Below are 24,901 nucleotides of genomic sequence, written 5' to 3'. Positions count from 1 at the left end.
TAACATTTTTCCTGCTGCGTGTCGCTGCAGCTGGTCACACTTTCGATGAATGTCTTATCGATAAGGGGTAAATCAGCTGATTTGCTTCCGCCTCTAGCGAAAAGTAAACAAATAAACACCCAGAAGTAACAAAATATGGCATTTTGCATAGCAGTTATTGGCAAGGATGTGAGTTTTATTTTCCATTTGAATACAATTAATAGCATGACTAATTCCCACAGAACGCCCCCCTGTACCTGACAACTTCCGATATGGAGCAGGAACTGGACTTGCAATATCATGTTAACGCCGCCTTAGACGTCGTGGAGGAGAAATGTCTGATTGGCAAGGGTTCTCCGGAGTCCAAGGAGCTGTACCTGGGACTACTCTACTCGACAGAGAACCACAAAATGTACTTGGTTTATTATGCTGGTGAATTTCCAACTGAATGGTTGATTTCATTACAGATACGGATTTGTGACCAACACTCGGGTGAAATTCATAGTGGTCATCGACTCCAGCAACGTTGCTCTTCGGGAAAACGAAGTTCGAGCGGTGGGTATCCAATCTAACTATCTAAATCAGGGCCCCTATACCTCGTACCCTTTGTATCTTCCAGATCTTCCGAAATCTCCACTTGCTCTACACCGATGCCATCTGCAATCCCTTTTACATTCCCGGCGAATCGCTGACTTCAAAGTAAGCGGGCTCCTCCTTATTGAATATATAAGTTACTCATAATACGTCACCTTTATATCTGCAGGAAGTTCGATCGTGCTGTCCAGAAACTGATGAGCGGCACTGCCTAGCTGTAGATTAATACTGAACGAATAATAAAGCGAATTATTTATCAGATGCATACGTTTTCCTAGGAGGGATGTCAAGGTGGCCTGGCCAAGTGCCCGCCCCAAGCTAGACTCGAATAGAGATACGCACCGGAGATACGCAAACCGGTCGTTGGCTGGCTAGCCGTAGCCAAATATTATGCTAATTCGAGATTTTTGACAAAAATAATTCGAGAATTAATTATATCTTTACAATGTGTCTGCTAGTTGACACATAGTTAGTTAATGTCTCCGCGTCAAACTCGTCTTCCGTCTGTTTTGGGCATTGTTATGGGATTCACTGCGAACTTTAACTGAACGACAGTAACGAGGCACACATAAACATGTATTTTGTCTTATCTTATGCATAATTAATGAAATTAAATCCTACGCGTCGATAGACTTGAACTTGGGCGCCACCGGCAGAGGTAAGCTGAGCATCAGTATCATATAAAAAGCGGACAGAAGTTCCAGTTCGATATCAGTAAGCCTTCTCAAGCCTTTCGACAATCAACATGAAGTTCTTCGTAAGTCGCTTTATCACAAATTGATCCTTAAAGGATTCTAGCTGATTGGTTATTTACAATCCTTGTAGATTGCTTTCGCCTGCCTGTTGGCCGTCGCCGTCGCCAACGAAGATGCCAATGTTCTCCGTGCCGAGCAGGAAGTGAATGTGGACAACTTTAAGTACGTTCTTGAGCTGGACAACTCTGTCAATGTGCAGCAGAAGGGTGGCCTTAACGGCGAAGAGTGGGTGGTGTCGGGAACCCAGTCGTGGAATTCTCCCGAAGGTGTGCCAGTAAGCATCCAATATGTCGCCGATGCCAACGGTTACAATGTGCAGTCTGCCAACCCTCCTCTGCCCACCCCACCCCCAATTCCAGAGGCCATCCTGCGTTCTCTGGAGTACATCCGCGCCCACCCCCCCAAGGAATAAATAATGTTAAATAAATGTGTTGAACTTTACTTTCGTAGACTTTTAATTTCATTCCAAAAGGATTGTCGCTTCTTAAGCCGAGTAGACAAACAAATGTACCCATCGTTTAAGCGGACAGAAACTAGTTGGTCAGGGTCAACCAGACAGATGAATTATATTAGTACGTAATATTTATAGGTCTGACAGATGGTCATTGTTGGGTACGCCATGCTGTTCCTGAACTTGGGGTCGTACAGGGAGTTTTCACTTTCGATTGCGTTTTTTGATAAGGGGTTTCTCCCGTTTGTGTGCCACCACCACTTAGGATCACTTAGGAGCGTGTTACGTTATCACGTTTTTGATCAGTTTTGCAACTATACCATACTTCGACCTGGTTTTGCAGTTTTGACATCGAAGTTTACTTGTTTCCTTAGCAAATTTCAGAATAAGAAATTCCATATATTAGAATGAAGTATGCATTTCTTTTTTTTATTATTTATTATTAATTCGTAGACATATATTATTATTTTCTTGCTACCAATAATTCAAAATAAATGAAAAGGTTATTGTTCATTTTTATCTGTGCGAAGACATTTAGCAATCCCTATCTAGTCACGTGATCGCGATGGGATAATCAGGCTCTTTGTTGTCATAATTTGCGATGCAAATGTTAGGCTTTCGGTCTTTGAAAGTGATGCGACCGTTTAAGTTGTGCGATGCAGATTATGCCACTGCAATTATGACGTCGACGGGCAAAGAGAATGCCATCGTAAATTACGTGGTGCAACCAGGGGCAGAAGTAGCAGTATCCGAGGCAACTGAAGTGCCCGATCCGCCGACGATCAAGGCTAACCATCGTCGGCTCTCAAATGTCAAAATAACATTGAAAAGCCTGCGCGCTCCGGTTACCGATTTGCCGCCAAATCGGCATTCTGATTCTGATTCGGATTCTTGGTTGTTGGGGCTAATCGCTCTGGAAGCACAACATGGAAAACCCGACATCTGGCTAGCGTTGAAAACACATCTCAACGATGATGGATTGAGATGGCGAGAGGGCGATGTCAATATGCCACCGAGGCTGTCGGGGATCAGATCGGGAAACACTGCCGGAAAATGCTCTAGCATATGAATAAACATTTAGTTTATAAAGAGAATTTTAAAAAGCGATGTAGATGACTTTATAAGAGGTATATAACATGTGTTTAAAGCATTTGAAAGCAGTACTTAACTTATATTTTAATAATATAAATTTGTAACTCAAATTAGAACTGATTGAGATATTTTTAAATTAAATTAACATTCAAAATCATATTCTTTCCTCCGTGTAACTCAATTAGATTTTCCGGATTCTTTGCGGCGCGCCAAGGATTCCTTTCCGCCGCTCAGCTGTTGACCATTACTAATTCCTGGCATTTTGAGATATGTGCGTCGCATATATTACTCGCTAATAAATTAATAAGAGCATAAACAAATGGTCAATATGTCAGCGTGACGTCAACTTTTTGGCGGCTGCTTTGGCTGGCGCTGTCATAATTGGAAAGCAACAAACATTTGGCTTCCTTGATTTTCCCAATATTCCATAGCCCACATAAACAAATACGTTGGCTGGTTCCGAAAATGTGTGCCACACAAACTGCTATTTTATTAAAATGTATAAATCAATTTGCATATCATGGCATTAAACGAAGCGAGAATTAATATTATGGCTGATTTAAATGTGAATATATGTATGCGAATGGGAAGCAGAATCGCAAAAGACAATATTCGAATCGTTTATAAAAATGTTTTAACACATTGATCGTTGGATATTTCCATGTCTGTGTGTGTGGAATGATTCCATCCTCTTAATTAATGTCGATTTTTTAATTGCTCGTTAATTTGGTCGAGTTATAAAATGATTTGATGGGCACGTCGTGATTGATTCATAAAGCGTGTCACCACGTTGCCAGCTGGAAAATATGATCAGATTTGAACCAATTATGAGGGAATATCTGATACATATTTAAATGAGCACCAATTAAGCGTACACTGGGCGAAATTCAACTGCTACTACTACAATAATTTTGTCTGGAATTTCACTGACTCATTTCGTATGGTAATTTGCAAATAAAAGCGAAACCGAAATTCAAAAGCCGTAGAACAGGGCAGGTTTTTAGTTTCAGCCGGAGTTTGTAGTTATTTAATTGGCTAAAAACAAAGACCAGTATTCCGTCCCAAAAGTATAAAAAGAGATGTTTATTTAAATAAGTTTATTTAAGACTTTTTTATCGTCATTAAGCGTGCTTAATTTTAACAGATGGTGACAGCGCATTTGAAACTGGTTTATCAACAGCATGATTTAGAATGATTCCAGATGCCTAAGAATCTGATAGTGATTTTCCCGCAGTGTCGGGTAAAAATAGTCATTGTTAAGCTTAGCAAACCACTACAAAATCGTATTGTAGTGGGTGGATGTGGTTCGGATCGTCTGCTCTTGGTGGTGGTGGTGGTGGCGGTGGCATTGGTGGTGCTGCTGCTTTCTGGTGCCCAGGCGCAGTAAATTCGGCAATGCTCAATGGTTTTACAGTGCTTTTCGTATTTTCCTTTTTTTCACTCCACGAAAATTAGAAAAACACATTTTCGTGTGCGCGTTCACTTCTTTTGTTTATTTCGCTTGGTTTTATTTTCGAAATGCTGCTGAAAACCATAAATTAGCTTGTTACTTTTGGAATGCCTGGCGTTGTGTGTGGGTGTTTCTGGGGTCTCTGGGGATCTCAAGAGCTGAATGAAGAAGTGGGGAACTGATTCAGTCGTTAGCGGTGATCGATCTGGTGAACAACTAGCACAGGATTTAAAATGGACAACATTGTGAGTGCCACTGGATTATAGAAACCCTTAGGGGTAACTCCTTGCACTTGAAAGCAGTGTTAAGGATTAAGGATTTATTCTGAATTACAAACAATGTAATGTATGGAAATTCATGGAACTTTCTCCTCAGGACGAAGATCTGACCCCCGAGCAGATTGCCGTTCTGCAGAAGGCATTCAACAGCTTCGATCACCAGAAGACCGGCAGTATCCCCACCGAAATGGTCGCCGATATCCTGCGTCTTATGGGTCAGCCCTTCGACAGGCAGATCCTTGACGAGCTGATCGACGAGGTCGATGAGGACAGTAAGTGTTCGAAGCCTATATGGGTGTGTGCCCAAAACTAATCCAGGATTCTTCTGCAGAGTCCGGTCGCCTGGAGTTCGAGGAGTTCGTCCAGCTGGCTGCCAAGTTCATCGTGGAGGAGGATGACGAGGCCATGCAGAAGGAGCTGCGCGAGGCTTTCCGCCTGTACGACAAGCAGGGCAATGGCTACATTCCCACCTCCTGCCTGAAGGAGATCCTCAAGGAACTGGACGACCAGCTGACCGAACAGGAGCTCGACATCATGATTGAGGAAATCGATTCCGACGGCTCTGGCACCGTTGATTTTGATGGTAAGTGCGCGGACCAATTAGCCGCCGTCAGTCGGGCTATAAAGATCTTGGATTCCTTGGCCCGCTGCCATGGTATTTTCCACACAAATTATATCAATTTGTTGCGGTGGAGCCACCTCCCTCCCCCATTCCCACCTACGAGGGGAGACGCCCTTGTGGTGCTTTATTTATAGTTCTTTAGATCTTTACACAGAAACAAGCAGATCATTTTGCCCCAGATTTTAAGGGGCTTTTTACTATTCCTAAAACAATATCCGTACATATTTTCCGCCTTTTATAATTGTTTCGATCGGTGTACCAGTTTGAAAAGAAACAAATTTGTTTTAAGGTATTAGAATTAAATGTTACAATTTTTCTTGTATTAGTACACAAACCATATTTTATTTATCAACACTTAATTAATAATAATCTTTTTAATTTATTTTCCAGAATTCATGGAGATGATGACTGGCGAGTAAGCATTGTGGACCCATCCTATCTCATAATTGTCTACCCCCAACACCCGAGGCTTGAATAAACGTTTTGTATTTTATTTCTACGATTGAGTAATCATAATTACGCTATAAATAATCCGCTCGTTCAGGAACTGATTGAGTAGAAAAACCCAAAGCGCGGCAAACATTCTATGGCTGCAGTGCATCTGCATCCGAGTTGAGTCATCTTAATTGCCAATTGCCACCCTCTGGCGTGTGGATTATTATTAAATTTCGATGTTTGTGCAATGGGCTGGGAGTGGGAGTGGCGGCTCTGCTCATTTGTGTGTTAATTTGGCAAGGCCACCCGGCGTATGAGTGATGCATGTTGCGCATACGCAACGTGGCCAGATGCATGCGGAGTTCTTTGTTTCAATCTTTCCGCTATTGCTTGCGGCAGTGCGTGCACATTCCATTTGCCACTTGGCTGGCGTTCTGGTCCGCACAGCTGTGACCATCCCAAGCAGAATAAGGCCCACTGACAACCTGCTAGATTTTTGCCTTTCCAAACAGCCAGCCAATGTTGTACATCATAGCTATGCATGTGGCTGGCAAATGTCAATGAGCATTCTCCTTGTTGCCAAAAGATGTCAAGCATTTACGCTAAACTTGGCCGCCGCGACATGCAGTGAGTTTGTTTTCCCAAAAGCAGCGAAAAGAAGCAACTGCCCTTTCTGAAAAGTTAGGAAAAAAAAAAGGAGAAGGGGCTGGGGCAGATCGATGTGGATGTTGGGGTTTGGATGTTGCCACCAAGTGGAGCAACTCGTTTTGCGCAATCCTTAGTCTTTCGGCCGGAGGGTGTCGATATTAGTGGTATTTATTACCGCTTCGAATCCAGTTTTCAGTTTTTACCCAATCATTAGGTGAAAGGTCACAGACTGGACCTGGACGCCCTGTGAAAGAGCTGCAAATGTGGCGGATTTCGTTGGGTGTCAGATTTATTGACATCCGCCTGGGCAGACTTCTCAACATGCGATTCTTGACACCGAGCGCATTAAAACGGTTTCCCAAACGTGCAATTCAATGGAGATGAAGCTGAATGATGATGATGCGCTCGAGCGTTGAGCGTTTCGATTGGATTCCAATTTACGAGCACCACCAGCAGCAGTTGCTTGCTTGCTAATTTTTACCCACTAACCGAGGAGAGATGTGGCTGAGAGCGTTTGTTTAACAAGACAAGGTACATTGAGTAAACGAGATGCCGCCGTTGAGACAATAGTCAAAATGCATGGGCTCGCGGATGAGGATGCGGGGGCAGCACCTCCTCCTCCCTTTTTCGTGCGATTGTTTTCTGGCCCAGCTGGGGACGGAGCCTCAGCCAGCACCACCACCATCACCACCACAGCTGCACACGATTGCAATAAATGCCATAAAGTATCAAAATCTCAGCACTCGCTCAGCTCCGAGCTCCAAGCTGCAAGCGGCAAGCTCCGGCTGCAGTTTTCGTTCATTCCATTCCATTTGATTGCATTTGGCGCCAAACCAAGTATAAAAGCTGGAGAACCTGGGCTGCGATCGGCACACAAGTACCGTGACATTCGAGGAGCCACAACACGACACGCGGAGGCACTGCATCGCTGGTGCGGCAAAGGACTCACGTGGATTACCTTAGATTTGTGGATAAATAAAACAGTGGATAAATTGTGGGTGCGCCAAGGATTCTTCTTGTTAATCCTCGACCGGAATTAAACAATCAAAAGATTGCTGTCATGGCTCTTAAGTGGGTAAGTTCAGTGAAAGAGAAAAGTAACTTTGGGTTAGACATCCAAGTGATCCAATGATTCGAAAGAGTCCTTTGAAACTCCATTTGTTATTGTGGTTAGAACATATTGAAGGGCTTAACTTATTTATCCTGAAAAGTATATTCCTTCATGAGATAAGGACCTATATTCAAAAGTATATTTCAGTATTTAAATATAATATTTATATTCATATTTTCCGTTTTTAGTCTTTTCTGATTTTTTTTATAAAATCTAAACTATTTACTATAACTTTAATACATACGAATGCAAAGATCTTTGTGCTTCAAAATTCATTAAATTGATTTTATTACAAAGTAAAGTTACGAATTTTACTAATAAATAAATCAATGTATTTATTCAATTGAGTTAGTTTTGGGAATTGTCTTATCAGAAATCTAGATTAAATTGGCTCAGGAATTTTCTTATTCTTTATGAGAATATAACTTTTCAGGAAACTTTGAGTGAATCAGTGTGTTGTCCAATCTCAACTCATTAAATTCCGCGAAAAAGAACATGCCTAAACAATAGGCCACTGGAGTGTCCCATCTTGGAGTGCTAAATAGCCAAGGGTTTCCCCTTTGCACTTAGCATATCCGATTGTCTTGGAAAGAGCGAGTAATCCCCGCGAAACGCATAAATTAACAGCCCATTTGCAATCGGAGATGGTGGATGGCACGCAAAGTTGCCCAAGATGGATCGGTCGTGGCCGATCCGCCCCGCCTCCAAAGCAGATCATCGAAATGGAAGCAGTGGCGACCCAATTGGCAGCCCATTTGCAATTACCGCAATTATATTTGCGGTTGCGAAACGCTGTCGAAGATGTCTGCTAGGTGGTCACGAACTCCAAGAGGCTCTCACAGACTCCTCAAGATATTCCGGCCCAAGGGGCAGGCGTTGGTTGTTTCGGTTGCATGTGCCCCAGTCGCCGGATGAGTCAGTGTGGCAAATGTCAGAATTTCCACAATATTACGTTATTAAACTGCTCGGCCGCGGCGACAAGTGAGCTCATCATCGTGCCAATCGATGGAGCTGTTAGGTTTATGGCCCAATGGAATCCGTAAACGGTTTAAACTTCAACTTGACACTCGCTGGTCCGCTCCGCTTAGCCAACCTTCCCAGCCAGCAATTCTCTGTGGCACTCTGGGTTCACACGCTGCTGCATCTTCAGACGTCTTCTGTCTAACAAGAAGTCCATAAATATCAGAGTTCGCCTCAGGCTGAGACAATGATGAGCCAGCCCGATGGTGATACTATAGTCAAGAGTCCCCGCTGCACTTGCAGCCTTAATGGGCGACGACGATCGGTTGCAACAATGGAAAACGTGAGCGGATCGGATTGCGCCGTTCTGTCAATGGCCAAATGCTTCATTGATGAAATGGCCGACATTTGGCCACACTCTTGACCCCTTTGGAGGCTCCCAGCGGGGTCATGATACCCACTTGGCCGAGATGTGTATCAGGGTTTAATTAACAGTAGAAACAATTCAAGGTTCTTCTTGTAATTTAAGGTTTGGAAAATGCTTTTCGTTTATTTTTGGAACGAACAGTTGTTTTTCAACTTAAAATACACATTTATTTCAAATAATTACCAAAATGCTAACATGAGAAAACTACAGTTGTAAAAATGACATTATGTTAGTAAGACATTTAAAATCGTTTAAAATTATCTTTTAATACGAATAAATCGAAAATAATAATTTTTAGACGGTTACTTTAAGTTTAAATACGTCCTTGTGCTCAACCAACAATAGTTTATTCGAATACCACTTTTTATGGCGGTCGTTAAATAAGTATTTCATAACTTTTAGCAGCCTTTTTTCATGTTGTCTTCAGATGAATTAGCCGCAGTTAAAGAAGCTAAATTTTAAACAATTAGCCACCCCTGCGATTTTTCACTGGCATTTATTTTGCAATCAAATAAGTCAACACGCCAAAGATTCGCTTCAGGCCAAATTGAGAGCGTGGATCGCGATGGAAGATGCTGGATTCGCATGAACTTTCCATGTGCTTGCATAAATTTGTGAACTTACCGGGCAATCCCTACCTGCATCGATCTTTTTCAGGCTCTGGTGATCACGACGCTGGTGGTTGCCCAAGCAGCCAAGCTGGATAACAAATACCTGCCCCCACCTGCAAGTGCGGCCAGTGCGGGCGGCAGTCCGGGAGCAGGGCTCCAGGGCCCAGGAGGTGGCTTCGGCGGAGGTGGTGGCGGTGGAGGATTCGGTGGCGGCGGAGCGGGTGGAGGTTATGGAGCAGGCGGCGGAGGCGGACCAGCTGGCGGCTTCGGGGGAGGTGCCGGAGGAGCAGGCGGTGGTGGAGCTGGCGGCTTCGGTGGTGGTAACAACGGACTGGGTGGCTTCGCAAACGGACGACCCATTGCTCCTGGCGGCGGCGGAGGCGGCGGAGCACCTGCTCCACGTCCCAGTCCATCAGGTGGCGCGCCACCAGCTTCTGGACCTCCCATTCCGATCCTCTCATTTGTCAACGAGAACGACGGCGATGGCAACTACCGCTTTAGCTACGAGACCGGAAATGGTATCAAGGCCCAGGAGGAGGGCACCGTCAAGAACAAGGGATCTGAGAATGAAATCCCATCCGTGATGGGCTCGTACTCCTACACGAATCCCGAGGGCGAACTTGTCGAGATCATGTATACGGCGGATGAGAATGGCTTTGTGCCCTCGGGCAATGCCCTGCCCACTCCACCGCCCATTCCGGAAGCGATAGCCAAATCTCTGGCTGCCCAGGGCATCTCCATTCTGCCGGGTGGTGGATACAGTGGAGGTCCTGGAGGACAGGGTAAGCATCTACACAATTAAGCAATTAATTTTTTTACCATTTCATTGTTCACTTTTAATTGCAGGAGCAGGTGGCGGCGGAGGCGGTGGTTCGGGATATGGAGGCGGATCTGGATTTGGAGGCGGCGGCGCAGGAGGTGGATCCGGTGGAGGCGGAGGAGGAGCAGGTGGTGGCGGTGGATATGGATCAGGTAAGATACTAATCCAAACCATCTTTGGGCCCTTTTTCTTTTTTGTCTTCCTTAAACTATAACTTTAATTATTTTTAGGAGGCGGCGGTGGTCGTGGAGGAGCACCAGGAGGTCCAGGTTAGCGACTGATTTCTTTAAACAATTTTTAAAAATTTAACCCCTATCAAATTGATTTAATACTTTATCAATTAATTTACATTTTTAGGTGCGCCAGGTGGAGGCGGATTCGGAGGTCAAGGTAAGTTATGTTCCCATGGCTTACATTTGGAACTAAAATATTATTTATTTTTTAGGAGGTGGTGGAGGCTATGGAGGAGCAGGTGGCGGAGCTGGTCGCGGTGGTTCTCCGGGAGGTCCTGGTAAGTCCTTTTTCAAGATGAACTTACTGGTTTCTAAAGAAAATCCGTTTTAATTCACTTCATGAATTAATATTTTTTTCATAAATTTCAGGATCACCAGGCGGCGGCGGATTCGGTGGTCAAGGAGGTGCTGGCGGCGGTTATGGGGCCGGCGGCGGCGGAGGACGCGGTGGTGGTGGAGCACCAGGAGCTCCGGGTAAGTTAAATAAATGTTTTACTCCATAGATACTCATAACTAATCACTTTCTTCAACTAAAGGATCACCTGGCGCTGGAGGTTTCGGAGGTCAAGGTAAGTGGTCCCGCCTGAATTTGCGGCTCAAGTTAAAACTTAATGCACTTTCCAGGTGGTGGCGGTGGATTCGGAGGTGGCGGCGGACGCGGCGGAGCTCCAGGTGCTCCCGGTGAGTTCATGATTTCATTCACTTTACATAAAAGATAACACGTTGCTTATTTTCAGGATCACCAGGCGGAGGCGGATATGGCGGCCAGGGAGGTGCTGGCGGCGGCTATGGAGGCGGCGGCGGTCGCGGTGGTGGTGGAGCACCAGGTGCGCCAGGAGCTCCAGGATCCCCAGGTGCTGGCGGATTCGGCGGTCAAGGTAAGAGATTTTAATACTTACTACATATTCACTTCGAATAACACATTCATCTTGTAGGAGGTGGTGGCGGATTCGGAGGAGGCGCTGGACGCGGAGGTGCCCCAGGAGCTCCAGGTGAGTACATGGGTTAAATTGCTTGTTATTGAACATAAGGGATTTTTGACTAATAGGATCCCCTGGTGGAGGAGGATTTGGCGGTCAAGGTTAGTTTGCACAATATTATTTCAAATACAGACCTCAAGTAAAAAATCTTTATATTGTAGGTGGTGGTGGCGGATACGGAGGCGGCGCCGGTCGTGGTGGTGCCCCAGGAGCTCCTGGTGAGTAGATTTTAATATTTGCATAGTGGCTTTAAAATCATACCATCCGTGTTTGCAGGCTCTCCCGGAGGAGGAGGATTCGGAGGTCAAGGTTAGTAACTTAGTCACATCACATTGTGCATTCTACAAAGCTTACGACTTATAGTTAATATTATAATAATAAAACAAATATTTATTTCTTAGGAGGTGGTGGCGGCTTTGGCGGCGGCGGTGGTCGCGGTGGAGCTGGAGGAGCACCCGGTGGACCCGGTGAGTATCATTGGTTTTTACTATCCCAATTTGTCACAACATATGGATGGTAACTATTAACTATTTCCATTTGTTAATGTAGGATCCCCAGGCGGTCCAGGTTATGGAGGAGGTGCCGGTGGACCAGGTAAGAAGCATTATAGTTATAAACCGGGTTTTACAATCTGTGATTGCAACTGTAAAACTTGAATTAGCCTCATTCATCTTCATGAGAAAATTATGCGAAGAGCTACATTAGACAAGTGATATTCCCACACACTTCAGTTTTTTTTATGTTGACAATTCTTGTTTGGCAAAGCCTTGGTCTATTGTTTTACCCACGATCTACTAACGATCTTTAATGAATAAAACATTTTGGCTTGAATGCGGTCCCTTTGAAGTCGCTAGATTATAATAATTTTAAAGACTGCTTTAAATATTTACAACTAATCAAGGAGGATTTGCATAAATTAAATATCAGTTTAATAAAGATCATTTCAATTGTTTTTTAGGAGGTGCCGGTGGACGTCCAGGCGGACCAGGATTGCCCGGCAACCAGTACGTTCCACCCGCGGCTGGTGGCGGAGCACCCGGCTCGCCAGGCCGACCAGGATCGAAAGGAGCTCCCGGCACAGGATCACAGTACATTCCACCTGCACCGGGAGCGCCGGGCGGAGGTCGTGGAAACGGGGAGTTCAATCCTCAGACGGGCTATAGCTACTAAAACCAGAATAAATAACGAAACGCCAATCAAATCTCTCAAATCGAAATGTAATTTCTGTGCAAGCTGCCCCCTCAATGTTCTTTCGCTAAAACAATTAATTTATTTATATAAGCTTACCTCTCCCTCTTCCACTCTGACAATGTGTGTGTGCAACTATCGAAATAAATGATTATTATAAAATATTTGCTTATCATTTTGCTCCGTGTAAACTGTGGAAATTAAAACAAACTGCTTGACTTTTCAGATGCATGTATTTCATGCCTTTGAGTTGCGACTACATCTTCAAACTAACCAATCGTTTAAATGACATTAATTCGTTGTTATTTCTTTGGGGACTTCTTGAAGCGTCTGCCGTACTGATTATAGCCATAGGGATCCACCAGGTTGTTGGGCCTGCCCCTCAGTTGCTGGGTGATTAGGGCCTGTTGCTGCTGCTCGTTTTGCTGCTCCTTCTGCTGTTGCTGTTGCTGTTGCTGCTGTTGCTGCTGCTGCTGTTGCTGGTTGAGATTCTGCTGCTGTTGTGCCTGTTGCGCAGTAAGATTGCTGCCAAACGATTGTTGGCCAAATTGTCCGGCATACTGGCCGGGTAAGTTGCCGGAATGCAACTGATTGAACGGCTGATCCGGTTGATATTGCCCGGAGTTTGGTTGCTGCTGCTGCTGGAAACCACGTTGCTGTTGCAGCTGCTGTTGTTGCTGCTGCTGCTGCTGTTGCAGCGGAGTCAGCGGCTGTTGTCCTGGAAGCTGGGGACGAAAGGGTGCGTTGGGCAGTGGGGGTGGCAGCTGGCGGAAGGGCGTCTGGTATGGATTCAAATTGGGATTGAGCAAGCCCTGTTGATAGGGCTGAGCACCCGCGAAATATTGCGGGCTAGATGGAATCCCAGTGCCCTCCGCTCGAAATCCGTTCTCATCGGCGATGTAGCGCACTGTGATGGGTGTGCCTTCCGGCGAGGTGTACGAGTAGGATCCCTGAATCACCTGTTTAATGGTAAATAAAGTTTTTAAGAAATAACACCCAAAAGCATGAAAAGCTTTTTGTAGTTGTAGTTAGCTTAACGCCGAAAAGATTGCAACGCATTTATGTCCCAATTTGAATTTTATGTTGGTTAGGTTGTTTGAAAATAATTTACTTGAGTATTTGCATGGATATTTTAAGCTTCAAAAACTTTTTCTACTAAAAAAAATAACATAATAATTTACTTAAAAAAAACGGTAAAATAAATATCAACAAATAAATCTTAATAGAAGGAGACCATTTTCCGTCAATTTATGCTAGGGGATCATTTAGAAGAACATCCTTATAAAGGTTGTTGGTCAATCTGAATAGTAAACCCACCTGTGCCTCCACACCCTCACCATATCCCAAGTTCTTCACGTATCCCTGTGCCTGGGCAGTGGTTCCATCGGCCGACGAGTATCCGTAGGAGAAGCTTCCATCCAGATTGAGTTCGTTTTGGTAGGCAGTGATGGGCACGTAGTTTTGCTGCTGGTACTGGTTGTAGCGGGTATAGGGATTCTGTAGAGCAGCTCCAGTTAGAGGAGGTGCCAGTGGGTTCAGTGGATTCCGCTGACCGGGAAACAGTCCTTGACCCTGTACGGGATTCGGCTGGCGTCGCTGGAAGGGATTGGCCTGCTGTTGCAGAGGCTGCAGTGGAGGCACCTGCGGACGCTGTCCCTGGAAGCTGGTTCCTGGCAACTGAGCCTGGCTGACGGAGATGCAGATGCTGGCCAGTAGACAGGCCACCCAGCGGAGGTGCCGGAATCGAGGGGTGCGGGGTACAGACATTTAGGCTGTCAGTGGGCAGGTGCCGTGGATCATAAATCTCGCGAACGGAGCACAAATTACACGCTCGATAAACCCGACGATTCACTTATGGAGCTGGGAAACACTGCTGATGCTGATGATTCAATCGCGTACCGAAGCAAATCCGTTGCTGCCACTGGAAGTCACTGATCGAAAGCCGTGCCACGACTGCAATTGCGGCTCCCACCGGCGGCCGTATTTATGCGGTTCTCGATCGTCGGGCACGGCGGTTCGTCAGGCCCTAAAGCTCAGATCAGTTATGGTCAGAACAATCGGCCGCTTCCTGTGCCCTGGCTATCGGCTTCTGACTGCATCTCGATGGTAATCTCGCGGGCGGCCAGTGTAATTTATCTGCGTGTTAACAAGCCGCTGGGCTGGCAGCTTTATTGGTTTTTTATCGGCCATTGACAGAAGGACAAACGAATTTCGTTTGGCATCGGCTTTGGCCTGGGCTGATTGATATCTTCATGGTGGCCCACCGGCCGTCTTCCGCGCACTTGTTTATGAGCCAGCCCCATATGCAAATTCTGGGTCTTTTTGCTCCAGCACTTGTCTTCGCATCTGCCTCGAAGGTGTTTGCTTGAGTTATGTGCTGACAGTGGGTAGTGGTCTATGGTGGATAGCCTCTTCATTTTCCCTTGGTCAAGGTGGAAGTCGGACCTCAACTTGGCCTACAAACATCATTTGTCAAATGGCATACTAATCAAACGCGATACTGCTTATCCCCAGGATAGCTTGAGAGCTTTTCGGGCCCGAGGTGTTCCATTGTTCCACGCTCCAGTGGGGTTAATCATCAATCTCTATGGGACGGGGTTTGCTCATGTCTAGGTGTGATGTGGTCGCCATCACTCATTTATAACTGCCAAGTATCTGACAGATACATTTTCGTTTGTCATCAGTATGAGCTGCCATTAAAAGTCGAACATGTCTTGTTCCATGTTCAGCTCCATCCATAATTGCATATGCTAATTCTGTGGAGGTTTTTCATTCCGAAACAAAGGTCACTTCCCGCGTTGGGTTATGGGTCACCACTAAATTGAAAGCGTATTCTTATATTTAAATGAAAGCTTAAATAAGCCCGCACAAAAAATGGGAGATTTTGTGATTTTTATGAAAAGATATGCGAATAGTGCCAATTAACCTTTAGGTGCCTAGGAATTTTATATCTGCCTAAAAGCAGAAAAGATATTTTTACCTAAGAAACATAAAAAACGGAGCCGCAAAGTATGCTACATAAATATTTGAAGTCCAAATAAGTTCCACTTTCGCCCCTCACGACATTTTAATACGCTGCGCTGGGAAATTTTAGCACAAGCCAAACAGGGTAATTTAAAAACTAATTGATTTTTTACTTAGGACCTAAATTGTTTAGATATAAAGACGAGTCTTAAACAGTTCGGTAAACTACTTTTTGCTGCTTGCCATCTTCTTTTTGTTACTATTAATTAAAATGGCAATTGTTCATTTCAACTTTTTAATTGATTGTGATTTTAAAGATTTTATTTTGGTAATGTATAATACATAAACCATCGATTTTACAATCTTACAATTTTACAATTTACAATACATGCAATACATACAATATATGCGAAGTCAAATCAGCGACCGTGGGAATTTTTTACGTAATTTGATTTTTTGCCAGTTTGGTTAACACAAATGTCTTGTTTTTAAATCAAGGTAAGCTTCCTTAAATGTAAAAGTACGCTTGCATGCGTCTAAAAATAACGTTTGTTTACGTTTTAAAAATGTTTTGACCCAATAAGCAGTCCAAAATTAAGGTGTCTGTTGTTAATTATAAATGTGTTTTGGCCCATATTGGCCAACCGCTGCCTGATTGATTTGCCATTTGAATAATTCGCCAACTTGGGGTATAAATAGCCATAAAACAAAGCTTCAAAATGCGGGAAAACGAGGCGATGCGGGGAGCTCCATAAAAATGGCCCGTCAAAATTTATGCAGAAATGCGAGACACAACAAGCGCATAGTACCAGACAACACAATGTGGTTGTTGCCCGATGAGCAAACCGCATTAAAGACAGGTCGGACACTCCTCCCACGACTCCGACTCCGACTGTGCCATGTCTATGAGCCATAGGCCTTAGCCCCAAATCCAAATCCAACTGAAAGTCGGACAGCAAAGGCGACGGTTATTAATAGATGGCAGCCAGAAAGTTGCACCGCATCGAGATGGTTTAGATGTTTCTTACTTTGTTGAGTGCGCCTGACATTTTGCAATTGCGAATTGCATTAGTTAGAAATTATGGCCGCCAGCGGCGCTAATTGATTCACTTTGTGGCAGTGCGTAGTGCGACTGCAACAAAATTGCGACTGCGGATCTTCGGGTTCCGGCTGGCAGATCTTGGCTAAAGGTTAGAGTGTCGCAGCTCTGAATTATGACCTCGTCGGCATTGCGGCTGCTTCATTAATGAGTTTCCACTTCTGTGGCAGGCGCGTCAAATGCCGCCTTGCAAAGACACACTCGAAAAAAATAGAGCAGGATCCTTTCGACCCTTAAATTCTTATAAAAATAGACTGATATTTATATTTCTGAAATATTTTCTGAAATCATTTAAAAAGTCACATGCATGTGTAGAAAAATTGAATTATTCGGTTTTTACATAAAACAGACAATCACATAACAGTGAATGGCACGTAGTGACGAAGCACACCTCACTGTAAAAAGAAATATGCATATGTAAAATGTGCTTGTATTTAATTTAGAAAACTAAGAACATAATCAATAAGAACTATCAAAATATTTTAGTTTAGTATGTAACTAAATCGTAATGTTATCCTTTTTAGACTTTTTATTTCCCCAATTATTTCTCCATGTGCATGCTGGCAGTTATACCTGATTCCGCGGGATTTAAACCAACTCACCGACTGGGGAGCCACCAAGAATCAATTTATTAACACGTTGCCCGAGAGCCTGGCCGTTTTGGCAAGTGGAACTGGAAATTGGAACTGGGCGGGCCAAGGCAAATGCCAAAATGCAACTTCTGCCGCAATGTGGTGCTGCTGCTGCCGCAGCCCAGTTGCGAAATTGCTGGAAATTATTATTGAATTCTTTTTGTCTTGCCGTTGCCAGCATGCCGTTTGCCATAAATGTTAGCCGCTTCTCAAAGGCCCAGAGGTGCCCACCCACTGTATCAAAGTTTGGCTGGCTGGAATTTGCATGTAGTAGAAGTCAAGTCAGGTGGAGCAGTCGTTCGTTACCATTTCTGCGCCTTTCGCTTGCCACAAATTGCCGCAGTGCCGACAATTGTGACAAATTTTATTAGCTGCTGCACCTTTCGAGCAGAGCCCACGCGATTCCCATGTGCCAATGATGCTATCTGCATTGTAAACATGACAGTTTACCTGCTCTCCACACTTCTTAATGGCCATTTGAATTGCAAATCTGCGGTTCAACAAACCCCAGAAATCTGAGACACAACGGCCCGCTACTTTCTACTGACCTCAATTAAAAAGCATCTGGCATTGCATAACTTTTGTCTGCTGATTGGGTGGAGAAATGTATCTATGTATCTGGACTATCGTCTAACGGATTGCTATAAAAAGCGCAGAATCTTTCCTACGCGCTTAGTATTAGCATAAATCATGTTCGCATTGGTAAGTAGCGGATGGCTCATGAATACCCTGGCGTTAAGTGACTCCGCATCATTTTTCTTCATGTTTTTTCTTTAATTTTTTTCTTTTTCATTTTGGGAACTTCCAGCTATTGATCTTGACTGGCTGCCAACTGCTGTGGAGTTGCCCCGCTGAGTGTACTTCCATTAACGAGCCGGTGCCAATCCTCAAATCGGTGGCCGAACAACTTAGCTCGGGTTCCTACCTATTTTCGTTCGAGTCCGCAGATGGCACCTACCGCGAGGAACTGGGCATAGTGAGCACCGATTCGAAGACATCTGACGACGATCTCGAGGTGTCCGGTATTTATCGCTATATCAACGACTGGGGCCAGGAGGTGGAGGTGCGCTATACGGCGGACAAGAATGGCTTTCTGCCCCACGTTCGGTACATATCCAATGGGGAAGCCTATAAACCAATTCGCATATAGCCATTAGCTTTGATGGGCACACATTCTTAAAAATGTTAGCCAGCCACACAATTACCAAAGCCAATCGAAGTTACAGGGGCGAATGCCCGGCTTTTGGACTCAAGGAGCGGCACACGGCAAAAAATATATGCAAACTAGTATTATTATAATAATAAAAGTAATCTTTAAGCATCAGAAATGGCAAGCAAGAATCTCCTGATCGAATAACGGGTATAAATAAAAATGAATTTAAAAATTGGATTTTGTAAAGTTTTTAAGATGTTTGTATGCAACTTTTTGAAACAAGTGGAATGCATGAAAATGTATTATGATGTGCAATATTTTAAAAAATCAAAATCAAACTAATAGAATATATTTTGCATTTTAAATCTATTATTTTCAATATACATGCAAATTGTTACAACATTTATGTAGCTCTGCTCTTAAGTTCAAGAAGCTCAGATTACATGTTTATCATTTAAGATACCCTTTTTGATATCTAAAAAAAGGTAGATACTTACAAAAACTAGTTTCGCATTTTGTATTATTTTATTGAATTTATTTTTCTTTGTGTGCCGCGTCCAGCAGCTGAATTTGAAATCGCTTGCTCATCGCTAGGATATTTAATTTGCGATCGATTTTTGGAATTAGTTAAGCCATCAAAGTTATAAATTGTGGCAGCAGCGCCGATTGCCCTTTTGCCAGATCCCAGGCAAATGTCGTTGGGTGCAAGAAATGAATTAGTATTTATCACCCCATGAAGTACATAACGAAAAAAAAAAACACGATCGTTAGTATCGTTAGCCCCGGAACTAGCGATGATTGAATTAATGGCGCCGCCATGTAAATGAAATTGCTGATGCACCCCATTGCGATTCTGAATCGAGGCATTTGTCAGCAGAAGATGTTCGCTCGATATTTATAGATATGGGTATATAGACAGAAAGATAGATAGATAGATAGATATACGCCCTGGGCTAGGGGCTACACCCCTAGTATAAATTGCATCAAAGCTGACATTTTACACATTTCTGGGATTGGTGTGGAGTAGATTGTGGTGTAAAGTGCGAGGTGCGACTGATTAATCGCGACACCTGGCGAGTGGGTGAAGCCGTGTAAGTTATGCAGTTGCAGAGGCCGTTAATGTGGCCGCCGAATGATAATCGGTGTCATCAATCGCCGGCGTCATCGCCCCGATCCCAATGTGACTCAGATGCCGCCAGCATAATGTGACATATATTTTTGAAACTCAGTCTCGAAAACTGACCCATCCGAGACCTTGACATTTGAAGCGCGACGATATGAAATTATTGGAGCTTTTTGGACGTAAAGTCCACATAAAACGGGATGCAAACATGTTTAGCATGTTTAAGCGAAAGAGCCGAAAGAGCTAGATGTGGTCGAAATACTGATGGAGGAGTGTGTGGCTATAAAAGCCAACTGGCCGATCCACTTTGTGATCACACGCGCTTTAACTCTCGCTTTCTACGCTCCCAAAAAAAAAACGCAATCAAAATGTGCAAGATCGTAAGTGGACTCTATGGATACATATTATAAGCTAAAGTGGAATGTGAAATATATAAGGACATGCAAACTCGAAGACAGGATGTGCTGTAATATGTGCTTCTAATCTGATCTCCTGCAGCATCCTCTTTTCGTCCTGGCGGTCGCGGTGGCCTGTTGTCACGCTCTTCCCGTGGAGCCCGAACGTGAGCCCGTGGCTATCCTGAAGTCTGAGATCGTCAAGACCGAGGATGGCTACATCAGCGCCTACGAGGGAGCAGATGGAATATCTCGCAACGAGGAAGCTGTTGTGGTGGACAAGGGCACCGACGAGGAGGCTCTGGAGGTAAAGGGATCCTACAAGTACATAAACGAAGACGGCCAGGAGGTGGAGGTGTTCTATACGGCGGGAAAGAACGGATTTGTTCCTTACGGCAGCATTATCAATCCGGAAATCACGGCCGTTGCCGAAGCAGCCAAGGATCTGCCAAAGGTGGTGAAGGCGGAGAAGGCGGAAAAGCCTTAGAAAGTGTTTCCTGAATAAGATCTCTTAGAAGTTAATAAGATAAACGACAAGTCCAGAGTATTGTCACTGGGCAAACTAAAATAAAAGTCAACGCGACTGCGAAAGAGTTGTTTTAATCTATCTGTGTATTCTTCCAATTTGCACACATCGCACATTTTAGTTTACTTAGCATGGGAAGGTGCACAGAGAAAAATGGGAGCAAAGTAAAGTATCGCACTTAGAAATAAATAATTTCATCTTAAATACAATTTTTTTATTTTACCTTTTTGAAGGTATCACATTTTACTTTTTACGTTTCTTAAAACAACCACTTTAGAGTCAGTTATTTTTCCCAGTGCACAAGGAATACATACATATACCCGGCTTAAGAGACCTTGAAAACATACCCAAACTTGCCACAGTATCAAAGTCTGGGACGTCGGATGATTAAGCACACGTTTGGTCACTTTGCGGTACAGTGAGCCCTGGGGCCATCAAACGAGAGAGACACCTGTTTCAATACATCATTCATTACACGCTAAAACATCGTCCATTAGCTCGAATCAAAGACGAAATGAAGATCTAACGAACAGGGAAACATAAGAATGGAATTGGTTATATAATGAGGCATAAATCATCTAGCAATTTGCATATGTTATAGGTTTCAGACTCCCAGTATAGGCTGCCTTCCTGTTTACACTCCGTATGCATGGATCACGCCCTTCTCCAGCAGAATTAGAACTCCCACGAAGAAGATGTAGTAGGAAACGAGCAGAAAGCCACAAGCTCGTCGCAGCTTAAAGTTTGTGGTTAGTACGGAAAGCATGGAGAAGCCCATTCCGACCTCCAAGAATATGCACACCGTCTCACCAAATCCACCTTCCGTTGGCTGTTGGCAGATCACTGAACAAAACTTTATATAGCAACATTTACTGTACTACTACTTACGAATATGTTACCGGGCGCTTTTACAAACGAGTTCACCACCAATGGCAGGGCCAAAAAAACAAAGGATCCTTGGGGAATGAAAATCCTATATAGCCTTCGATATTATCTTATGATTACTTACCAAATACTGGTGCTGAGAAAGTGGCCGTCATTGCCATCCGAGGCCATCCCTGATGGGCCAGCGAGAGATTGGCCACCAAGTCGTTGCTACTTAGTGCCCAGCAAATGGCCGTGGCCAGTGAGAATTCCTGGCTCACTTTCAGTATGGTCGCCATCGTAAAGAACATGGCATTCACCTCGGTGGTCAAACAGAAGATCAGGAAGACGGCGGCCATGAAACCCACGCCAGATGTATACTGTAAGTTAAACTCCAGTTGGTTAACTTAATATCTTATCGGAATGCGACAATTTTATTTATTTTTCGCAATATTGGGAATATTATTTGAGATTAAATGGGCAAAGTAGCCTAGTTTTAGCACATATTTATTTATATATTCTTTGTCATAAGAAAAACCGGTTAGACATAAGAGAACGTGCCTGAGATATGCGCTAGAAATACCAAAAACTTACCCTAAAAAATATGGGCTGGGTGTCAGTGCGCGTGAGAAAAAAAATTAAGGTAGCCACAGGAATCATGACAATGAGAGCAATCATATAGACGGCAAAGCCCGCTAGGCTATATCCCCGAACTGAAATACAGATCGTGAGTTAAAAGAGTCCTGCAATTTGCAAAGGAAACCTCACGTATTATGTAGGCTATGTAGGTGGGAACAAGAACCACCTGGATGTTAAAGAGCAGCTTGGACCATCCGTACTGGGGCGCTCCCATGTCGACCTTCGGGATGAGTATTCTTAACAACATGTCGATGGGTTGCTTCACTATCAGATACAGCTTCACCAGGATGGTTCCACGATGAAAGCGATCCTTGTCGAATTCGGCAACGGTGTTCCAAAATTGGCGGAATATTCGCTTATTTCGACTTCCGTGTCCAATGGAGGGTCGTTGGATTTCGGGGCGCTTCATTGGCATCTCCTTCTGCGGCTTCAGTTCCTCCAGCTGCAACGCCTCAGCAACATTCAGTTGTCTTTGCTCCATTTCTGATAAAGAGTAAATTATGTTCTGCTAACTGATAAATCAATGGACTCACTCTGAATGCGGGCAATCAGCAAATGCTGATCAACGATGGCCACCACCACATAGCCAACGAATATGAAGGCACTAGGCAGCGCAGCTACCCAGCTGATTCCCTTGGGTCGCTTGTGGATGTAGTCCATGTAGACCGTATTGAGGAACAGGAAGCCGAAGTCCCTCAGGTAAGTGTTTGCCTGCATATTGAAGGGCTTGGTCAGGATCACCAGTCCGGCCACAAAGATGTGCAGGAACATGGCCTGCGCCATGCACGAGAGGAAGGAGTGCTTGGAGCTCTGCACTCTCGAGGCAATCGCCGTGAAGAAGTCCGGTGATCCGTTTGCAATGGCCAGCACGGTAACTCCAGCCGTGCTCTCGTTCATTCGCAATAAGTCTGCGATCACCATCAAAGTTGGACAAAAGCTGGAGTAGTATGTTCAAGCATATTTGCAGTACGTTTTGATATCACTATTAAACTCACTAGTTTTTTATGGTTATCTGCATCATCCAGAAGACATAAATGGCTATCAGAAACATGCCCAAGACACTCCAGAAGGAATTGAAACTATTTCGGACGTCAACCTTGCAATAATGCCATCCCAGGTAGTTGAACAAATTCATATTGATTAGACAATCCGGTGTCGTTTGCACAAATTTGCATTTCTGGGACTCCAGCAGATCGTGCACCATGGAGCAAGAGGTTTCGGAACGCATTTTTAGTTTGGTTATAAGTCTGCCGACTATTTATTCTTGTGAACTGATCAAAATCCCTAGGCTTTCTTAATGATTTTAAAATAAGATAATAATAAGAAAAATAATTCACCAAATAATGTTGGAATTACTGAACGATTCCTTTTGAAACCTTAATAAATAGTAACCAAATAATGTCAAAAAAGATACTTTAAATGTTTACTAAAGATCAGCTTTATGAGATCTATAACAATTTTTTGCGAATAACTTTTGAGTATTGAGTTGTTTACAAATTCCACCGAAAGTATTTTGTTTTGTCCCATTACTAATCAACAAAATATTTCCATTTGCTTTGTGCTCACCAAGCCGTTCGCGCTTGATTATAAAAATCGTTAATCTTTGTATATTCACCAATAAAGTTATAAGCCATGAGCGTCATACCAACAGTTTGCAGTCGGTGAGATAATATTTCTGCGGCCAGATTTCTGCTTAAATTAGCACTAACCATAGCGAAATTTATGATAAGTATTTATATGCAACACGGAATCCGCATTTCACATGCAGCTGCTGTCGCTCCATTTGAATCAAGAATGATGCGGATTTCAGATAAGGAATCGTTTTATTGCTAGCCAGTTAAATTAGATCGCACTTGGTTTTAAATTAAACAATACTTGAGTAGTCTAGATTCTAGGAGAGCTTAGGCAGTCTTGGTCTCAACCTTCTTCTCGGTCTCGGCCTCGATGGCGGTCTTGACCTCGGCTTGGGGCGCGGCATCGAGGACCACCTGGACGGGCACCACCTGGGACTCGGCAGGCAGAGGCTCGGATTTCTCCACCTTAACCGATTCCTTGGCAACCACAGGCTCCTCCTTCTCGACAGGAGTGGCTTCCTTCTCTACAGCAACCTCCTTGTTGTCCAGTTCCTGGGAGCGTGCCTTGCGGTACTTCTGCTCATCCTCGGAAGCCTTGGGCAGAAGGGCAGCCGACTTGGCCAACTCGGTGATCTCCTTGGGAATGATGGTGCCAATGGGCACGAATCCGTTCTTTCCGGCGGTGTAGTGCACCTCCACGGTGTTGCCATCGGCGTCGATGTAGCTGTACATGCCGGAGACCTCCAAGGCCTCGTCCTCGGTACCAGCGTTCTCGATCACGCCCTGCTCCTGCCGAATGGACTGGTCACCGCCCTCGTAGCTGAAGTGGAAGGAGCCATCGGGGTTCTTGTTCGTCTCAAACTTCAGGAGGGGCACAATCTCGCGCTTCTCGGTGGTGCTGTCAACCTGGCCAATGCTGGCTGCCAGAGATCCGCTGGCCAGGGCCAATAAGCAGATGGCGATCTTGAACATTTCGTTGGATATTTTTGTGGGGTGAGAGTGGTGGGAGAGTTTTGGTGCTTTCTAGGCGGGAACCGACGGACGACTTGGCTTACCACATCTTCCATCCACTTTATATACCGGCGTTTAATGTGCGCAGCAGCCGCGAATTAGCATCTTTCAGTCCCATTACGCCATAACCAAAAAAATACAGAAATATACCCAAAACAAAAGCGAAAGAAAAAACGGAAAAAACACAAAAGAAATTCTATGGAAGCGCGCAGAATGTGACTTAATAAAACACTCACATCTTAGCGGCAACATTTGCATATTTGTGATTCAGCGACTTGGCTTAAACG

At 44.3% G+C, this 24,901-nt stretch overlaps 9 protein-coding genes across 16 annotated transcripts; 6 read left to right on the top strand and 3 right to left on the bottom strand.

Moving 5' to 3' along the window:
- Positions 1 to 26: 26 nt before the first annotated feature.
- Positions 27 to 832, top strand: LOC6733966 (trafficking protein particle complex subunit 2-like protein). The gene is made up of 5 exons (XM_002080974.4): positions 27 to 168; positions 222 to 391; positions 447 to 534; positions 599 to 678; positions 743 to 832. Exons 1-5 carry the CDS (start codon positions 136 to 138, stop codon positions 786 to 788), a joined length of 417 nt encoding a protein of 138 aa, XP_002081010.1. The 5' UTR covers positions 27 to 135; the 3' UTR covers positions 789 to 832.
- Positions 833 to 1,176: 344 nt separating this feature from the next.
- LOC6733965 (cuticular protein 47Eg) lies at positions 1,177 to 1,769 on the top strand. The gene is made up of 2 exons (XM_002080973.3): positions 1,177 to 1,330; positions 1,399 to 1,769. The coding sequence occupies exons 1-2, from the start codon at positions 1,319 to 1,321 to the stop codon at positions 1,738 to 1,740; spliced, it is 354 nt and encodes a 117-aa protein (XP_002081009.1). The 5' UTR covers positions 1,177 to 1,318; the 3' UTR covers positions 1,741 to 1,769.
- A 2,677-nt stretch (positions 1,770 to 4,446) lies between these two features.
- Positions 4,447 to 5,714, top strand: LOC6733963 (troponin C). 2 transcript variants are annotated; one of them, XM_002080971.4, is made up of 4 exons: positions 4,447 to 4,566; positions 4,697 to 4,871; positions 4,931 to 5,182; positions 5,612 to 5,714. In XM_002080971.4, the coding sequence occupies exons 1-4, from the start codon at positions 4,555 to 4,557 to the stop codon at positions 5,638 to 5,640; spliced, it is 468 nt and encodes a 155-aa protein (XP_002081007.1). In that variant the 5' UTR covers positions 4,447 to 4,554; the 3' UTR covers positions 5,641 to 5,714. The 2 variants fall into 2 exon arrangements, with proteins under 2 accessions (XP_002081007.1, XP_016027004.1); XM_016182305.3 differs by lacking the exon at positions 4,447 to 4,566 and having other exon boundaries at positions 4,664 to 4,871.
- Positions 5,715 to 7,245: 1,531 nt separating this feature from the next.
- LOC6733961 (glycine-rich cell wall structural protein) lies at positions 7,246 to 12,796 on the top strand. 5 transcript variants are annotated; one of them, XM_002080969.4, is made up of 17 exons: positions 7,246 to 7,379; positions 9,460 to 10,195; positions 10,260 to 10,385; positions 10,464 to 10,502; positions 10,591 to 10,623; positions 10,679 to 10,744; positions 10,836 to 10,940; positions 11,003 to 11,035; positions 11,091 to 11,147; positions 11,204 to 11,344; positions 11,402 to 11,458; positions 11,515 to 11,547; positions 11,608 to 11,664; positions 11,723 to 11,755; positions 11,848 to 11,913; positions 11,996 to 12,040; positions 12,405 to 12,796. In XM_002080969.4, exons 1-17 carry the CDS (start codon positions 7,365 to 7,367, stop codon positions 12,614 to 12,616), a joined length of 1,854 nt encoding a protein of 617 aa, XP_002081005.1. In that variant the 5' UTR covers positions 7,246 to 7,364; the 3' UTR covers positions 12,617 to 12,796. The 5 variants fall into 5 exon arrangements, with proteins under 5 accessions (XP_002081005.1, XP_016027003.1, XP_039147750.1 ...); XM_016182306.3 differs by lacking the exon at positions 11,515 to 11,547; XM_039291816.2 differs by lacking the exons at positions 11,848 to 11,913; positions 11,996 to 12,040; positions 12,405 to 12,796 and having other exon boundaries at positions 9,460 to 10,186; positions 11,723 to 11,802.
- A 52-nt stretch (positions 12,797 to 12,848) lies between these two features.
- Positions 12,849 to 14,610, bottom strand: LOC6733960 (mediator of RNA polymerase II transcription subunit 15). The gene is made up of 2 exons (XM_002080968.4): positions 13,952 to 14,610; positions 12,849 to 13,593 (listed from the first exon to the last, which is right to left on the bottom strand). The coding sequence occupies exons 1-2, from the start codon at positions 14,399 to 14,401 to the stop codon at positions 12,937 to 12,939; spliced, it is 1,107 nt and encodes a 368-aa protein (XP_002081004.1). The 5' UTR covers positions 14,402 to 14,610; the 3' UTR covers positions 12,849 to 12,936.
- Positions 14,611 to 17,952: 3,342 nt separating this feature from the next.
- LOC6733959 (larval cuticle protein 65Ag1) lies at positions 17,953 to 18,639 on the top strand. The gene is made up of 2 exons (XM_002080967.4): positions 17,953 to 18,031; positions 18,138 to 18,639. Exons 1-2 carry the CDS (start codon positions 18,020 to 18,022, stop codon positions 18,477 to 18,479), a joined length of 354 nt encoding a protein of 117 aa, XP_002081003.1. The 5' UTR covers positions 17,953 to 18,019; the 3' UTR covers positions 18,480 to 18,639.
- A 1,239-nt stretch (positions 18,640 to 19,878) lies between these two features.
- On the top strand, positions 19,879 to 20,603 carry LOC6733958 (endocuticle structural glycoprotein ABD-5). The gene is made up of 2 exons (XM_002080966.3): positions 19,879 to 19,985; positions 20,104 to 20,603. The coding sequence occupies exons 1-2, from the start codon at positions 19,974 to 19,976 to the stop codon at positions 20,485 to 20,487; spliced, it is 396 nt and encodes a 131-aa protein (XP_002081002.3). The 5' UTR covers positions 19,879 to 19,973; the 3' UTR covers positions 20,488 to 20,603.
- A 158-nt stretch (positions 20,604 to 20,761) lies between these two features.
- Positions 20,762 to 23,392, bottom strand: LOC6733957 (mitochondrial sodium/calcium exchanger protein). 3 transcript variants are annotated; one of them, XM_044922530.1, is made up of 7 exons: positions 23,025 to 23,392; positions 22,563 to 22,966; positions 22,159 to 22,512; positions 21,985 to 22,103; positions 21,536 to 21,770; positions 21,415 to 21,482; positions 20,762 to 21,345 (listed from the first exon to the last, which is right to left on the bottom strand). In XM_044922530.1, the coding sequence occupies exons 1-7, from the start codon at positions 23,255 to 23,257 to the stop codon at positions 21,277 to 21,279; spliced, it is 1,482 nt and encodes a 493-aa protein (XP_044778465.1). In that variant the 5' UTR covers positions 23,258 to 23,392; the 3' UTR covers positions 20,762 to 21,276. The 3 variants fall into 3 exon arrangements, with proteins under 3 accessions (XP_044778465.1, XP_002081001.1, XP_016027002.1); XM_002080965.4 differs by having other exon boundaries at positions 20,765 to 21,355; positions 23,025 to 23,391; XM_016167830.3 differs by having other exon boundaries at positions 21,247 to 21,369; positions 23,025 to 23,391.
- Positions 23,393 to 23,833: 441 nt separating this feature from the next.
- On the bottom strand, positions 23,834 to 24,670 carry LOC6733956. The gene has a single exon (XM_002080964.3). It carries the CDS (start codon positions 24,573 to 24,575, stop codon positions 23,931 to 23,933), a length of 645 nt encoding a protein of 214 aa, XP_002081000.1. The 5' UTR covers positions 24,576 to 24,670; the 3' UTR covers positions 23,834 to 23,930.
- Positions 24,671 to 24,901: the final 231 nt, after the last annotated feature.

Source organism: Drosophila simulans, chromosome 2R (genome assembly GCF_016746395.2).
Source record: "Drosophila simulans strain w501 chromosome 2R, Prin_Dsim_3.1, whole genome shotgun sequence".
Classification (NCBI taxonomy): domain Eukaryota; kingdom Metazoa; phylum Arthropoda; class Insecta; order Diptera; family Drosophilidae; genus Drosophila; species Drosophila simulans.
Note: the sequence above shows the minus strand (reverse complement) of the source record. Positions and strands in the feature narration are given on the sequence as shown.

Coding starts and splice junctions, on each gene's coding strand:
- LOC6733956 (XM_002080964.3), bottom strand. CDS start 24,575: ATGTTCAAGATCGCCATCTGCTTATTGGCCCTGGCCAGCGGATCTCTG.
- LOC6733961 (XM_002080969.4), top strand. Junction 10,745..10,835: donor TGGTTCTCCGGGAGGTCCTG/GTAAGTCCTTTT, acceptor CATAAATTTCAG/GATCACCAGGCGGCGGCGGA. Junction 11,548..11,607: donor AGGAGGATTTGGCGGTCAAG/GTTAGTTTGCAC, acceptor TTTATATTGTAG/GTGGTGGTGGCGGATACGGA.
- LOC6733960 (XM_002080968.4), bottom strand. CDS start 14,401: ATGTCTGTACCCCGCACCCCTCGATTCCGGCACCTCCGCTGGGTGGCC. Junction 13,594..13,951: donor GTGAGGGTGTGGAGGCACAG/GTGGGTTTACTA, acceptor ACCATTAAACAG/GTGATTCAGGGATCCTACTC.
- LOC6733963 (XM_016182305.3), top strand. CDS start 4,679: ATGGAACTTTCTCCTCAGGACGAAGATCTGACCCCCGAGCAGATTGCC. Junction 4,872..4,930: donor CGACGAGGTCGATGAGGACA/GTAAGTGTTCGA, acceptor ATTCTTCTGCAG/AGTCCGGTCGCCTGGAGTTC. Junction 5,183..5,611: donor TGGCACCGTTGATTTTGATG/GTAAGTGCGCGG, acceptor TTTATTTTCCAG/AATTCATGGAGATGATGACT.
- LOC6733957 (XM_002080965.4), bottom strand. CDS start 23,257: ATGCGTTCCGAAACCTCTTGCTCCATGGTGCACGATCTGCTGGAGTCC. Junction 22,967..23,024: donor CAGATAACCATAAAAAACTA/GTGAGTTTAATA, acceptor ATACTACTCCAG/CTTTTGTCCAACTTTGATGG. Junction 22,513..22,562: donor GCTGATTGCCCGCATTCAGA/GTGAGTCCATTG, acceptor ACTCTTTATCAG/AAATGGAGCAAAGACAACTG.
- LOC6733966 (XM_002080974.4), top strand. CDS start 136: ATGGCATTTTGCATAGCAGTTATTGGCAAGGAT. Junction 169..221: donor TAGCAGTTATTGGCAAGGAT/GTGAGTTTTATT, acceptor TAATTCCCACAG/AACGCCCCCCTGTACCTGAC. Junction 392..446: donor TCGACAGAGAACCACAAAAT/GTACTTGGTTTA, acceptor ATTTCATTACAG/ATACGGATTTGTGACCAACA.